At 40.5% G+C, this 14967-nt stretch overlaps 1 protein-coding gene across 1 annotated transcript in view; it reads left to right on the forward strand.

Annotated features, from left to right (window-relative positions):
- morf4l1 (mortality factor 4 like 1) overlaps positions 1 to 14967 on the forward strand; it is a 57015-nt gene that overhangs the window by 20930 nt on the left and 21118 nt on the right. The window contains exons 4-7 of the mRNA XM_060853369.1: positions 1964 to 2050; positions 10695 to 10775; positions 11357 to 11382; positions 13321 to 13409. Coding sequence (XP_060709352.1) covers positions 1964 to 2050; positions 10695 to 10775; positions 11357 to 11382; positions 13321 to 13409 — 283 coding nt within the window. The remainder of the gene's footprint in view (positions 1 to 1963; positions 2051 to 10694; positions 10776 to 11356; positions 11383 to 13320; positions 13410 to 14967) is intronic.

Genomic DNA, 14967 nt, shown 5'->3' on the forward strand with positions numbered 1-14967 from the left:
TTAGTCATACCCCCTCCTACACCCCTCTTCACTTACTTTTCTCAATAATCCTGCAAATCTTTCCCCAGTTTCCATTTTGAAAGTTACTATTTAATCTGTTTCTACCATTTTGCCAGGAAACTTGCAACAACTCTGTAAATTCACTTTGTTCTTCGTCACTTTAAATTTATTTTCTCGTTGACTGGTCTGCTTCGGCAAGCAGTTTCTGTTTGTACTATATTGAAATCTGTCTTGATTTCAAATCTTTCAGCAACTTGGGGTTAACCTCTTCCACCCCAGAGAGCTTATTTTCAGATTTCTTCTTTAGTCCTTTTGATTATCTTAAATGTGTGACCTGTAATCACAAACTCAGGCATGTGCTGGCAATTTTCTTGATTTATTTTATTCAATCCCTACATAATTTACTGATCAGTCCTATCAGATTTCTTCTTATTTTTCTGACCATTATGCCAGCTTTTTCTGTCAAATTAATCCAACTTTCTATCTGTGTTTTAGTAAAAATCTGTGTATGAAGTGTTGGGCAGAGGGATGAAAGATGCTGAGCTATCAGTGCCCTACAATTACAAAATGTGAGACATAAGACTCTACTTGGAATTGGACAGGACCAGGACGAATTTAGACAAGTGACTTGAATATTTCTATACCAGAGGCAGGGGTGAGCTGAATGGAATTGATTCACTTTTCCTGATTAATTGTATGAAATTTTGACTTGACCTGCAGTGGCTGTCAGTCAAACATTCTGCCTTGGAATCTGTTATGTTAAAGGAAGTCAGGTATCATTGGTGTTTACATCTGCAGCTGATATCATCAAATGACAGCACAGTGAATACAAAGGATTTTGAGGTGGGTCTCTGGCGGCATTGGATATAGTGGGAGTTTGTTGGGTGCAGAAGATTCCATCAGGCTCATGCTATCCAATGTAGTGATTGTTAGGTTTGTGGCATAGGATTGCTCCGGGTGGGTAGATTCCTCCTCTCCCCGCGCCCCTGCTGTTTCAGAAAGTCAGTGAAGATGGGGCTTTGAGCTTCACTGACTATCAGACTGCTGAATACATTGAGTAACAGGAGCTACAGGAATACATGTTGACTGGATATTGTTGGATAGATTATATTTGGACATCAATATGTGGATGTTCGTAAAATATGACTACCCTGTTAGAGATGTTGTCTAACTTATTTTGAGAAAAAAATCCCATTCTAACGTATGTTTTTCAAATCTTGCATGCAAAATGGTCATATTTTATGATTTCTTGATTTTGTTTCTGTTAAAATTTGTTACTTGGTTCTTTTTCTGGAGCAGTAATGTGGGCTTTGTTGTGAAACTGTACTTCAAATTCTGCAACTGCCGATCTTGGGCGAGATGCAAATTGCATCAAAATGTCCTGTAGGTTAGGCATAATTAAACTTTTATAGAATAGCCGACTGACTTTAGCCACAGGTAAAACTGTTGAATTATTGACAGAAATGGAAATGCAATCACGTGCTTTTAGTCTGGAAAATTACCTGTGTGTTTGGTGTCTGCTCAGAGGCTACTCCTGTTTTGAATACCAGCTCGTTGTAAGAGTGAATTCACATGTCTTCAGCTAAAGTCTGGGTGGTTTAAAATATTGTGCATCCCTCAAAGTTATGAGATATGCATTATTATAACTTGCTCAGGTCAATTCAAGGGTTGATTAACTTTTTTTTATTATTGTGACTCATAATGGATAAACCAGTCCTCCCTCCTTTGCTTAATAATGAAAGTTTGTTAAAAAAAAACTTCCGTCATGGGTTGTAAGTCATGGATTCCAGTGAACTATCTGTCTTGTTCTCTTAGTTGCATGAACGTTTTAGTTTTTTTAATTTCTCCCCTGCATCCCCTATAAACATTGAACATGTGCAGTTGTAATCCCTCAGTTTTTAGTTGTGAAAATTTCTAATGTGTTGATTTTTCTTGTCATATTACTTTCTCTTTCGGTTTTTAGTTGGGATGAATGGGTTCCAGAGAGCCGAGTGCTGAAGTATGTGGACACAAACCTGCAAAAGCAGAAGGAACTACAAAAGGCTAATCAGTGAGTATAACTGAACAAGGCTGGTGAATAGAAGAATTGCAACTGTTGGCTTTGTGTCTTGAGACTGACACTTGCTGGGTTAAAGCAGGAGAGGCAGGGAAACGATTTGGCTGAGGGAAATTGTGCAAACCTATGATACTTATGTAAAGCATAGTATTGCCTTTGTTTCCATCAGGGTATCAGCTTGTTACAAATGCTTTCATGCTGCTTTCTTTGTGGCTGAGTAACAGTGAATTTATTATTCAGACCATGATGATTTGCACAGCAGTCTGATCAGTCTGCCCATACAAGTTGCAGCAAGCAGCTAGTCTGCTTTGCAAAGTTGACCTGCTGCTTTTTCTCACGAACAAGCATTTTAACATGGTAAATGCATGCGAGAAAATGGAAATGTCTGTGAAATGTTCCAACCTATTTTCATGCTGCTCAATTGGGCACTCTGGCTGTGTTACATGGGATTGATTCTCAATGGCTTCAAGGATGAATGCCAGCGCGTTAATCGACCTCCACTGCTATTTTACTAAAAGCTTATCTTGATGTTGAAATCCATTTTACTGTCATTGCTTGTTCAGGAGTTCAGCTTAATGACTTTCCAATGAGCACTGATTTACAGTTTTTTTTAAAACTCCAGCATTCTGATGTCCAAAGATCTTGTTTATTAAAAGAGAATTTCTGAAATAGGTTTAATGTTTAGATGGGCTGCTTCTCTTATTGCAGCTACCATGTAGCTTCTTCCTTTGTCAGATAATGTGCTGCCTTGAGGAATCGTTAAGCTTTCCCATTTTTATATATCTTATGCTTTGAACAGGTTGACTGATTTTTCCCATAAACAGTGCTTGTAGCCAAACACAGAAATATGCACATTTGTATAGTGCTTTTTACAACCTCTGTCCCACTGGTGGAGATGTAGTTGAAACATTAGATACCGTTTGTCCCTTTTTAGATGGGTATAAAAGATCCGGCACATAATTTCAAAGAAGAGCACAAGAGGTTTTCCTTTTCCCTGGGCCAGTACTTATTCCTCAGCCAATGTCAATAGAATTTCAAAAAGAACAGATTATTTCGATAGTCATTATCACATAATTAGTTGGAAGCTTGCTCTCTGCTACATTGTCATGGATCCTGGTTGTAAGTTTGCTCACTGAGCTGGAAGGTTTGTTTTCAGATGTTTTCTCACCATACTAGGTAACATTATCATTAACATTATCCAGTGAAACGCTGGTGTTCTGTCCCACTTTCTATTTGTGTCTTAGTCTCTTAAGGTGGCTCCTATATTACAGCAGTAGTTTATTGAATATACAGCATCTTGAAATGTTTCGAGAATGAATGATGCTGTAAAATTGTACCTGCTTCATTTTAAAGCCCTTATAGCCCTCTTGAGGTGCTACACTTCATTATTGGAAATGTGTCAATGAGATAAATTAGAAGCCAGTTCACTTTAGTCTGCTGATTATTGATCAAAAGTCATGGGATCTTTCTCATTCACAACTGCCTAAGTGAACGATCTGCTTGATCTTTCTTCTGAAAGATAGTATCCCGCTTCCTCAGTATTTAAAAATTGCTAAACTGAGCCATGAAGTCTGCATGAAAGGGCATTAGAGGCAGAAACCATCACAACAAGAAGTATCTAGATAATTGCTTGAAGCACCATGGGACACAAACCTACAGACCAAGTGCTGGAAAAGCTGATTGATTGGAGTGGATAAGGTGCTTGGTGGCTGACATGGATGTGATGGACTGAAGGGCCTCTTTCCATGCTCTAAAACTCATTCTCTAAGTTGAAACTTTTCCTATTGCACTCATCAAGACTGTTATACCAAAATTATTGGAATGGACGCCGCAATTAATATAAATCAGAGGCTGCTCTTTGGTTCATGGTTGGCATGGAGATTCAGCAGAAATGTTAATTGACTTAATTCGATGATTAAATTCTGATTGGTCAGGGAGTTGCCATGGCAGTGCAACAGAGATTGACAGTTTTGATACGCTTCAGTACTGTGCTTGGGAGTACCATGCACTTGGACCTTTTGAGTGAGTGAAAAGCTTTTGCTCCTGTTTCTTCCCCACCCCGGGAGTGAGTATGTTTGTGACTGAGCCAAGGCTGACACTAGAGTAGTATAACAGAACTCCAAATTATTCCCACCTTTGAAAATTGACCTAATTATTTGAGGTGATTGCTTGTTATGTTGTACAGTTTTTGCCACAGAATTATTTCTCCATTCTTGATGACCAACCCTGGTCCTATTAAGATGTCCTGTAATATTGTATGGTATTTAGCTGTTGAACATAAACGTGTCTACAGCCTGCTAGTCAATCTGGCTAGCTTTCTAATCTTGCATCACACTGAGAATATCTTGCTGCTTCCCCTCATGTGAATATATAAATAAGGAGGAAAATTAGGCCTTTCAGCCTCTTGAACATGCTACGCCAATCCGCATTCTCTCTCACCACCAATAACTGTTGAGTTCCTTGTCTGAAAGAATCTATAGCTCCCTTTAAAATATTTACTGGCCCAGCTTCACATGTCTTCTGAGGCAGTGTGTTCCGAAGTCTTGCAATCATCTGAATTGAAAGGGTGTAAGAGGCAGGGACCATCACAATAAGAAGTATATAGATGAAGTATTTAGATGGGTTACAAAACTACAGACCAAGTGCTGGAAAATGGGATTGGAGTGAATAGGTGCTTGGTAGCTATTTAAAAGCAGAATTATCCTTTTCTTGTTTACCTTGTCAAAACAATTCATGATCTTGTACACTTCAGTCAATTCACCCCCCCCCCCCCCCCCCCCCCCCAAACTCTATCGGAGAAAAGCCTGACCTGTCCCAGCATAAAGCAATTAACTCATTCCAGATATTAATCGAGTAAACCACCTCTGAGCTGGCCACCAATGCGTTTACGTCCTCCTTTAAATATGGAGACCAAAACTGCACACAGTATTTGAGACCAATTCCATGGCTAAAGTTTACCATCCTTTCTTTGATGTTCAGTTCTTGGGATAAATGGTATGATCTCATTAGTCTGTATGTGTTGAATAGGCTGTGGTTTCACACTTTTTATGACTCGTGCTCTACAAAACCTGGATCCCTCTACAGCTGTTCTCAGTTTAAATATGGCTTTTTAAATTCTTCCTGCCAAAAAGTAATTGATTCACATTTATCCACATTATATTCCATTAGTCAGATTTTTACTTGCACTCAACCAGTGTAAATGACTTTGAATCCTCATTATGTCCTCTTAATAATAAGCTGCCTTACCTATATTTGTGATGTTCACGAATTTAATTACTACTTTTTCACTCCCCTCTCAGTAATTGATATAAAATGTTAATGCTGAAAATGTGTTGCTGGAAAAGCGCAGCAGGTCAGGCAGCATCCAAGGAGCAGGAGAATTGACGTTTCGGGCATGAGCCCTTCTTCAGGAATGAGGAAAGGCTTCCTCATTCCTGAAGAAGGGCTCATGCCCGAAACGTCGATTCTCTTGCTCCTTGGATGCTGCCTGACCTGCTGCGCTTTTCCAGCAACACATTTTCAGCTCTGATCTCCAGCATCTGCAGTCCTCACTTTCTCCTCATAAAATGTTAATGTCCAAGTGCAGCCTCCTGTGGACCCCACTTGTCTATGCTGCCAATCCGTAAAATATATATTTAATATATTTTCTGCCAGCTAGTTGTCATCCTTCCAAGCTGGTAAGTTACCCCCTACACCATGAATTTTTATTTTTCACAATCCTTTGATGAGGCGTCTTATCCAGTGCCTTCCGAAAATACAAGTGCAACATGTCTATAGGCTGGCCTTTACTCGCTGTGCATCCTACTCTTCAAAGCGGTCCGATAAATTGAAACTGCTGATCCTTCCTGAATACGAGAAATTGAGGGCTGCAGATGCTAGAGACCAGAGTCGGAAAGTGTGGTGCTGGAAAAGCACTGCAGATCTGGCACCATCTAAGGTGCAGGAGAATCTACATTTTGGGCATAAGCTGTTCATCAGGAATGTGGAGTGGAGAAGAGGGCTGAGAGAAAAATGAGTGTGGGGATGAGCTGTGGGGGAAGGTAGCTGGAAGGTGATAGTTGGATGTAGTTGGGGGGGGGGGGGTGATGGTGATAAGTTGGTGGGCAGGGTGGAGCGGACAGGAAGATGGATATGGGGGACCGTTCAAGAGGGTGGTGCAGAGTTGAAGGGTTGGATCTGGGATAAAGTGGGGGGAAGGGAGCTGAGGAAACTGGTGAATATATAAATAAGGGAGAAAATTAGGTCTTTCAGCTCCTTGAGCCTGCTTCGTTAATCGATAACAGTTCCAAAATCGACATTCTCATTGCCATGTGGCTGGAGGATCCCAAGGCAAAAGATGAGATGTTCCTCTTCCAGGCATTGGGTAGCTAGAGTTTGGCGGTGGAGACGGCCCAGCACTTGCCGTGGAAGGGGGAGATGCTTCTTGAAACATTCCATGAGTTGGCATCCTATCTCCCCAATGTAGAGGAGACCACATCGAGAGCAACGGATACAGTAAATGAGGTATTTGGGTGTGCAGGAAAATATCTGCTGAATGTGGCAGGATCCTTTGGGGCCTTGGATGCAAGTGAAGGGGAAAGTGTGAGCCCAAGTTTTACACTTAGTGCAGTGGCAAGGGAAGGTGTCAGGAGTGAAGGGTGAGTTGGTGGGGAGTATGGACCGAAAGGGGGAGTTGCAGAGGGAATAGTCCCAGCGGAATGCTAATGGGGTGGGGAGTGAAATATATCTCTGGTGGTGGGGTCTGTGGAATAATGATGGGTCTTCTTGAACACCTTGATACCTTGTTTTTCTAACTGTCCAGCAGAAACTTCCTTAGTGATCAATTCGAATACCTTCCCACAACTTAAATCAGGCTAACTACATAACATAAACAAGAGTAGGGCATTCATCCTCTCAAGCTTGTTCTACCATTCCATAAAATCATCGTTGATCTTCCTAGGCTTCAACTCTGTTTTCATGTCATGGCTCTCAGCTCCTCTATTTTAAAAAATCGATCTAGAGTTGTAGAGATTTACAGCATGGAAACGGACCCTTCAGTTCAACTTATCATACTGACCAGATATCATAACCTAATCTGGTCCATTTGCCAGCACTTGACCAATATCTCTGTAAACCCTTCCTATTCATGTACCCATCCAGATGCCTTTTAAATGCTGTAATCGTACTAGCCTCTTCCACTTCCTCTGGCAGCTCATTCCATATACACAGCATCCTCTGCATGAAAAAGTTGCCCCTTAGGTAAGGACACACCTTAGCCTCCGACGCTCCAGGGAAAACAGCCTCTCCCTTTTAACTCAAATGCTCCAAACCTTAAAACATCCTTGTAAATCTTTTCTGAACCCTTTCAAGTTTCACACCATGCTTCTTATAGGAGGGAGACTAGAATTGCACACAATATTCCAAAGGTAGCCTAACCAATGTCTTGTACAGCCACAACATGACCTCCCAACTCCTATACTCAGTGCACTGACCAATATAGGTAAGCATACTAAATATCGCCTTCTATCTACTTGCAACTCCACTTTCAAGCATTTCAAGGTCTCTTTGTTACCTTTCCTTATCTCTCCTTTATCCTCCATATCTCTGGGCCAGAGAATTCCAGATTGTGTCTCAACCCTCGGATAAAGAAAATTTCTTTGTATCTCAGTTTTAAATCAATGCCTCCTTTATTCTGTAACCGTATCCCCTGTTTTGCAATTCCCTATTATACCTGTGGCAGGTACTCCAGTTTCTGCTGAAATTTCAAAGTTGCACCTTGAAGTTGCTCTTCTAACTACAAAAAAAAACAGCCTGTCAATAATTAGACAAAACAGTTCGGGTTTCAGGAATTGGGTGTCCCCAAAGCTGGATATTTCCACTCTTTAGTGATCTAGTCGATGTTTTCATTCTCCCATTTGAAGTGAAATTTTAGACACTTGTTCAATCAAAAATGAGAAAAATCTTGCTGTAATTTGAAATTACTGAGTGCCACATTCCCTCTCTAGACAGTGAATTTCCCTCTAGGTCCATCACTGCTATGCTATGTACAGAGAGTTGTAGAAGTGGGCATCTGCATGAATGACTGACTGTCACAATCATGACACTGTAAAATATGCACTACATCTAGAAGAGTTGAACAGTATTTCTAAACAATATTCTGTACTGGAGCATTTGGAGAGGGAAGGACAAGTACTATCTTCAGATAAAGCCAAGTTAATTGAACCCAGCTGCATAGATCTCACTCCCATTTTGAAGTTACACATTCTCTCCTAATTTTTGGGTGCACACTAAATTTCCTCAGTAACGTTCATCTATTTAGTACTGTACTACAGTACATTTCAATATGACCCCATTTAACATTTAAACATTAATGTGACTGCAGAGGCCAACAAAAAAGCAATAAACCACTGTAGTAATAAGATGTATGATTATTAAAGTTGACATATTGATGTCAATATATAATAGCTAAAAATGTAAAAAAACTGATCTTTGTAAGAATTTTTTTTTATATTTTATTTTGTTTGCCAGGTGTGGATGTCACTAGTGAAGACATAATTTATAGCCTCTTGCTGACTGCACTTAGGGTGGTGATGAACTACCTCCTGAAATCACTGAGGGAGGGAGTTCTAAGATTTTGAACCCAGTGATTAAAAAGGCTTGACATTACACGTTCAAGATGGTGTATGGCTTAAAGGGGAACTTGCATGTGTTCCCTTGCATTCGCTGCCCTGGTCCTCCTCTGTGTTGGAAGCTGCAAATTTGAAAGATGCTGTAAAAAGATCCTTGGAGAATTGCTGCTGTACATCTTGTAAGTGGTACACCCTACTGTTACTGAATGCTGTTGGAGAGAGAATAAATATTGAAGGTGGTTAATGGGGAGGCCACTTAATCGAGGTTCCTTTCTCATGGATGCTGCCAAGCTTCTTGACCTGTACTCATCCAGGCAAGTAGGGATTATTCAATCAAACTCCAGACCCATGCCTTGTAGATGGTAGACAGTCTTTGGGGAGGCAAAAGGTGAGTTACTTGCCTCAGTATTCGCAGTCTCTGAGCTGTATTAGTAAGCACGTTATTATGTTGATCTTTCAGTTTCTGGTCAATGGTAACCCAAAGATATTGTTGGAGGATTCATTTGATGGTAATGCCGTTGAGTATTATGGGGTGATGGCTAGCTTCTGGCAGCATCCAAGGAGCAGGAAAGTCCTGACAAGGGTTTTGGCCTGAAATGTTGACATTCCTGCTCCTATGATGCTGTTTGACCTGCTGTGCTTTTTCAGCTTCACATCTATTGACTCTGGCTTCCAGCATCTGCAGTCCTTACTGTCTCCAGGTGGCTGAGGTGGTCACTGGCACTTCTTTGGCATGAATATTACTTGCCATGTATCTGGCCAAGTCGGGGTGGTACGGACTGCTTCAGGATCTGAAGATAGCCTGTACTAAACATTGTGCAATATCAATGAACATTCCCACTTTTGACTGTATGAAGAAGGTAGATTATGAATTAGGCAACAGCTGATAGCTGTGCCTAGAACATAGACCTCGAGGTTTGAGTGATTATTATTATTTCAAACATAATGTCTTTCCTAGGATGATTTCATGAAGTTGATGTCTTGCTGCCTGGTCTAACGTGTGTGTCCTATTGCATGATATCTCTTGTACTGTCATCTATCAGCTCATGGCCTGTATCAAAATGATGGTGCATTCTGCTATGCCAGTTGATTCATTGAAGGCCTCTGGCTAATGATTTGGGTTCAAGAAGATGTTTATGAAGCCTCTCATCACCACCAACACACACATGTGCCATCACCTTCATTGCTCACCTCTACTGTGCCTCAGACATGAGAAATGGCAAGGGCATAACCTGGGCCTCAGTGCCACTGTGGGGCACGATCTCAAGAGATGGAGCTTGCAACCTCTAGGAAATGCTTCCAATTTACACAGTTTGCAACGACCAGAAGTTTGGTGATGATTAAAATATAGGTTTCGCTAAGACACTGGGAAAGACACCTAATCATCTCTGAAGTGGTACTGGGATCCTTGTATCCACCTGATAATCACTTTCTAGTCAGAGTAAATAATTTAGTGACAAGTTCACAAAGATAGTTTCTATGCTAATTGCAAACACAAGTTTTGATAATAGGGATTGCAAGCAAATATTCTTTATTGCAGTCTAAGTTAATTTTAAAATGTTGACAATTCCTGGAGCATTGGAGGCTCAGGGTTGACCTTAAAGAGATTTACAAAATTATGAGGGGCATGGATAGGGTAAATAGGCAAAGTCTTTTCCCTGGGGTGGGGGAGCCTAGAACTAGAGGTTTAGGGTGAGAGGGGAAAGGTGTAAAAGAGACCTGAGGAGCAACTTTTTCTCACACAGGGTGGTATGCGTATGGAATGAGCTGCCAGAGGAAGTGGTGGAGGCTGGTACAATCACAACATTGAAGAGGCATTTGGATGGGTATACGAATAGGAAGGGTTTGGAGGGATATGAGCTGGGTGCTGACTGGTGGGACTAGATTGGGTTGGGATATCTGGTCGGCATGGATGGGTTGGACCAAAGGGTCTGTTTCCATGCTGTGCATCTCTATGACTCTAATACTGTTTGAGAAGTGTTCCCTTTTTCTGTTAGTAATTATTTTATTTTCTGTTTATTTATCTCTAGAGAGCAATGGGCAGAGGGCAAGATGAGGGGCGCTGCACCAGCCAAGAAGGCTTCCACCATGCAACAGAAGAATGTTGAAATGTAAGTAACTTGCGTACTGAATCTCGTGATAACTTTTCAGGTGTGTTCCAATTTTTTGAAACTAATTTTAATGCGGTTCAGTTAGCTTTTCCACCAAGTTGGATTTATTGTCCTTTTCAAACCCCTGATTGACAAAATACGAAGAGTTAATGGCAGAACTGTATTCAACTGCAATCTCTGACCTCATAATTTGGCATGTGCCTTGCTGAGCCATTACTATCAAGCGAGAGAATCAATCCATGATATGTGAAACTGGAGTTACCATGGAGAATAAGCAGCAAAGAAGAATTGTTTGTTGTAGCAATGTAACTCTTCTTTCCTTAGTTCACCTTTTTTAAAAAAAAAATCAGATGGCGAGCCATCTGTGCAGCATGACTATGAATTAAAACAAAATTCTATGTTGCCTTGGAAGCATAAACTATAATTTTTTGTATATATTCCCTGAATAAGGCTCTGGGCATGTCCAGTTCAGTCAGTGCCAGCTATGAAGTTGATACGGCAATAATTTGTTATTTTCCCATTGATATGATTTTTAAAAAATGCATTTGATACTCATTTGTAAATGTTTTTCTCTCTTTCAGAAAAACAAAGAAGAATAAACAGAAAGGTAAGTATCCTTAAAACTTATCTTAGGTTCAGATCTTGTATTACTGAATGCAACCTTCAAGCAGTTATCTCTGTACAAGATTAGATTACCTACAGTGTGGAAACAGGCCCTTCGGCCCAACAAGTCCACATCGACCCTCCGAAGAGAAACCCACCCCCCTATATTTGCCCTTGACGAATCCACCTAACACTACAGGCAATTTAGCATGGCTAATTCACCTAATCTGCATGTCTTTGGACTGTGGGAGGAAACCGGAGCACCTGGAGGAAACCCATGCAGAAACGGGGAGAATGTGCAAACTCACACACACACACACACACACACAGTTGCCCGAGGCTGGGAATTGAACCCAGGTCTCTGGCACTGTGAGGCAGCAGTGCTAATCACTGAGCCACTGTGCCGCCCCAAAGGGTATCCCTCAGGAATACTTATCTCCTTAGTTGTCTCAGAAATTGCCTGCCTGTTGTCAGAGGGTCCTACTTGCTATTTCTAGAGTAGTCTGCTTGTACAGCCTTGAGAACCAGTAGGCAATGTGCAATAAATGTTAGCCTTGCTTGTGATACCCATATCCTATGATTGACATTTGTTTAAAATGTACTCAGAGGTATGTTTAGGAATAACAAATTTACAGCTTTGGGGGAATTCCGACTTTTGGTTCAGGGAATTTCGTTCATTTTCAGTCTTTCACCTTGCTCACATGTATGAACAAATATGGAAGAAGGTATGTTGGCTGCGAAGGAGGAGGTGAGGTAGAGAGACAGAGCAGTTGTTGGGGAGGGAGGGGTTGAATATTTGGGCAGGTGTCAAGAGGAGCAGGGTTTGGGTGAGCGGCGGGGGTAGGTGCAGGATAATGGGAGGGGGGTGCAGGGTTTAAAGTGTGGGTTATGCTCTGGAGACAGGCTCAGGCAGGTGGTGCCGATTAGAATTTATTGCAATGTTATGGTAGAACTGTGAAATATTTCATGAATTTTAAGAGCATTCAAGTGCTTTCTTCTGTACTTATCACTCAGCTCATTGTGGAGAGAGAAAAGCAATATATTGGCCGGATGCGGGCCTGTTGGTGGTAATCGTAGGGTGATTTTGTATGTTTTACATTGGTAGTAAAACCCAAGTGGAAAACTGATTTTTCCTTAAAAGCTTATGGAAGGATCATTTGAGTTCTTTTGGTCTTTGATAGGGCATGTTTTCTCTACATTGGTCAATGATTAGAGATCATGAATTTTAAATTCATGGTAAAAGACCAAAGGAGGATTGTTTTCACCAGAGTTGTTTGATTTGGAATGCTGACCCTGCAAAGTAATGGAAATAATTTTTAAAAGGATGGTGAACAAGTAAATGGGGTTGAAGACTTTAAAGGATTATGGATGAAAAACAGAAATGTGGGCTAAGAATAACTGCTTTCAAAGAACCTGTCCTAGCATGGCATGCCAAATGGCTGCATTCTGTGCTTTAATTTCTTGAGATTCTGTAAATGGCTTGGCTTAGCATTGGAGAATTTGGCAAAATATATAGTGACCTGATAAATATTTGATCGCCGTTTGAAATTGAGTCTTCTGACCACTTGACTGACGCAATCTCCTGTTAATAAAGGACAGTCAGGACTGACTGTGCATCTTGAACAGGAAGAAACACAGATGAGCGTCACTTATGATGCATCAATAATATTTTAAAAGTCCAGGTAATGCTTGATGTAATGCAGCACTATTAAACAAAGCAAGACAAATCCTAAATATTTCTTCCAATCTCCTCAGTTCTGTCACCAAAATGTAATATAGTGATTTTTAGTAATGCTGCATAGAAATGATGAATATGTATATTGAATATATTCTAGTAGTCAGTTATTCGAGGTCTTTAAGTCAGTGCCTCAGCTGATGGTTGAGTGTATGTAAGAGCAGTCTGTTAGCTTCGCTGTGAGTAACTAATTTGGTCTTTTATCAGCTCCCACAGCTGGTGATGGAAGTAGCACTAGTGAAACACCACAGCCACCCAGGAAGAAAAGGGCAAGAGTGGACCCCACAATGGAAAGTGTATGTAGTTCACTAGAATGTAACACAGCAACTGAATGTGTGTTTAATAACCAGTGATAAAACCAAAATTTAAGTCAACATAAATTGGATCTGTAAATGATGTTCTGAAATGCCTGGGATTTCAACTAACAAAGATGCTACGAGTGGATTTCAGTAACTGTCGATGAAGAGAGCTTCTATAGTGCTATGTTTTGAAACATAATTTTCAAACGCCTGTGTATTTGAGCTCTGGATACTAACACACATTCTTTCAAAGTGTTACTTCATAATGGTTATTACTCCATTAGGAAATGGGTCCAATTTCTCTCCCTCAGTTTGAGTATATAATGCCACTTTTAGCTCCATAGTGAATTAGATTGTTAATCCACATGGAGCCAAATGTCTTCGATTCAGTCTGCGACTGATGAACGGATGAGCCAAAACAGTAATTAAAGTATTTAAATTGGCAGGTTTTGATGCTACACTTGGGGCTCTGAGTATCTGTTTGAGTCCAGATAACTGAAGAGTCATCTAGACTTAGTTACCTTGCTTTTTCCATGGATGCTGCCTGATCTGCTCTGATCGCCAGCATTTGTTTTCAGTTGAGAGCGTGGTGCTGGAAAAGCACAGCAGATCAGGTAGCATCCAAGGAGCAGGAGAATCGATGTTTTGGACACAAGCCCTTCTTCAGGAGTTTGTTGTTTTTCAGTACAGTTTCTGTCATCTGCAGTAATTTGTTCTGACTGAGTATCTGTACTGGAGACATCAAAAGCTTGGCCAATATTTCTGGTTTGATTTACTGTCCAGAGATTCTTGCTGGCATGGTCACTCGCCTTCTCAAGCTCAGTTATGAATGGGCATTAAACGCTGGCCTTGCCAACAGTTCTATTCCTATCGTTATGATCCCAGCCAATTGGACAGGTTAGATGCCAGAATGAAATCTGGCTTGATAGATAATATTTTTCTTTAACGTGGTAGTCTTTTGCTGAAACATGAACACACAAGTCTGCAAATTTGGTTTCAACAATAAATCAAATTTATTATGCAAAAGAAAGGAAAATGAAGTGAAACAAACCATCTCAATCAGCTATCTCAATCAACATTGTTTGAAAAGTTTTGAAACATTGCAAAACAAAATCCCATCTACTCCCGAATATCATCATCTTGACAATTACTTAAATATTCAGAGAAATTGCTTCCCTGTCAAATCCATTGATTTGATTTAACTACTACTACTCAGATCTAAGTTGTGAAGCCCTTTACCTTTGATCACTTTCGCAATCGATAGCTTAGGCTTTCTTAGTCTTTTGATAAACTGCAGTGTTCTAACCAAACACCCCATATCTGGAAGTTTCAGTGAACTGCTTGAAATCTTTCAAGCTAACTTATTTTTTTAAAAACTTCATTTTAGTTTCTGCTTTTCTAATAGCTTTATACGTTGTCTCTTCAGTTGTAACCCCTGTAGTATAAATAAACTTGCACATAGCGGTTTAAAATCTTGGATCTAAAAAGACTGACCTAATTAGTTCTTTAACACCCTTTCACAAGAACAGAACAGCACCCATATGCCACTAGCTTG

The sequence above is a fragment of the Hemiscyllium ocellatum genome, chromosome 39 (assembly GCF_020745735.1).
Source record: "Hemiscyllium ocellatum isolate sHemOce1 chromosome 39, sHemOce1.pat.X.cur, whole genome shotgun sequence".
Taxonomy (NCBI): Eukaryota; Metazoa; Chordata; class Chondrichthyes; order Orectolobiformes; family Hemiscylliidae; genus Hemiscyllium; species Hemiscyllium ocellatum.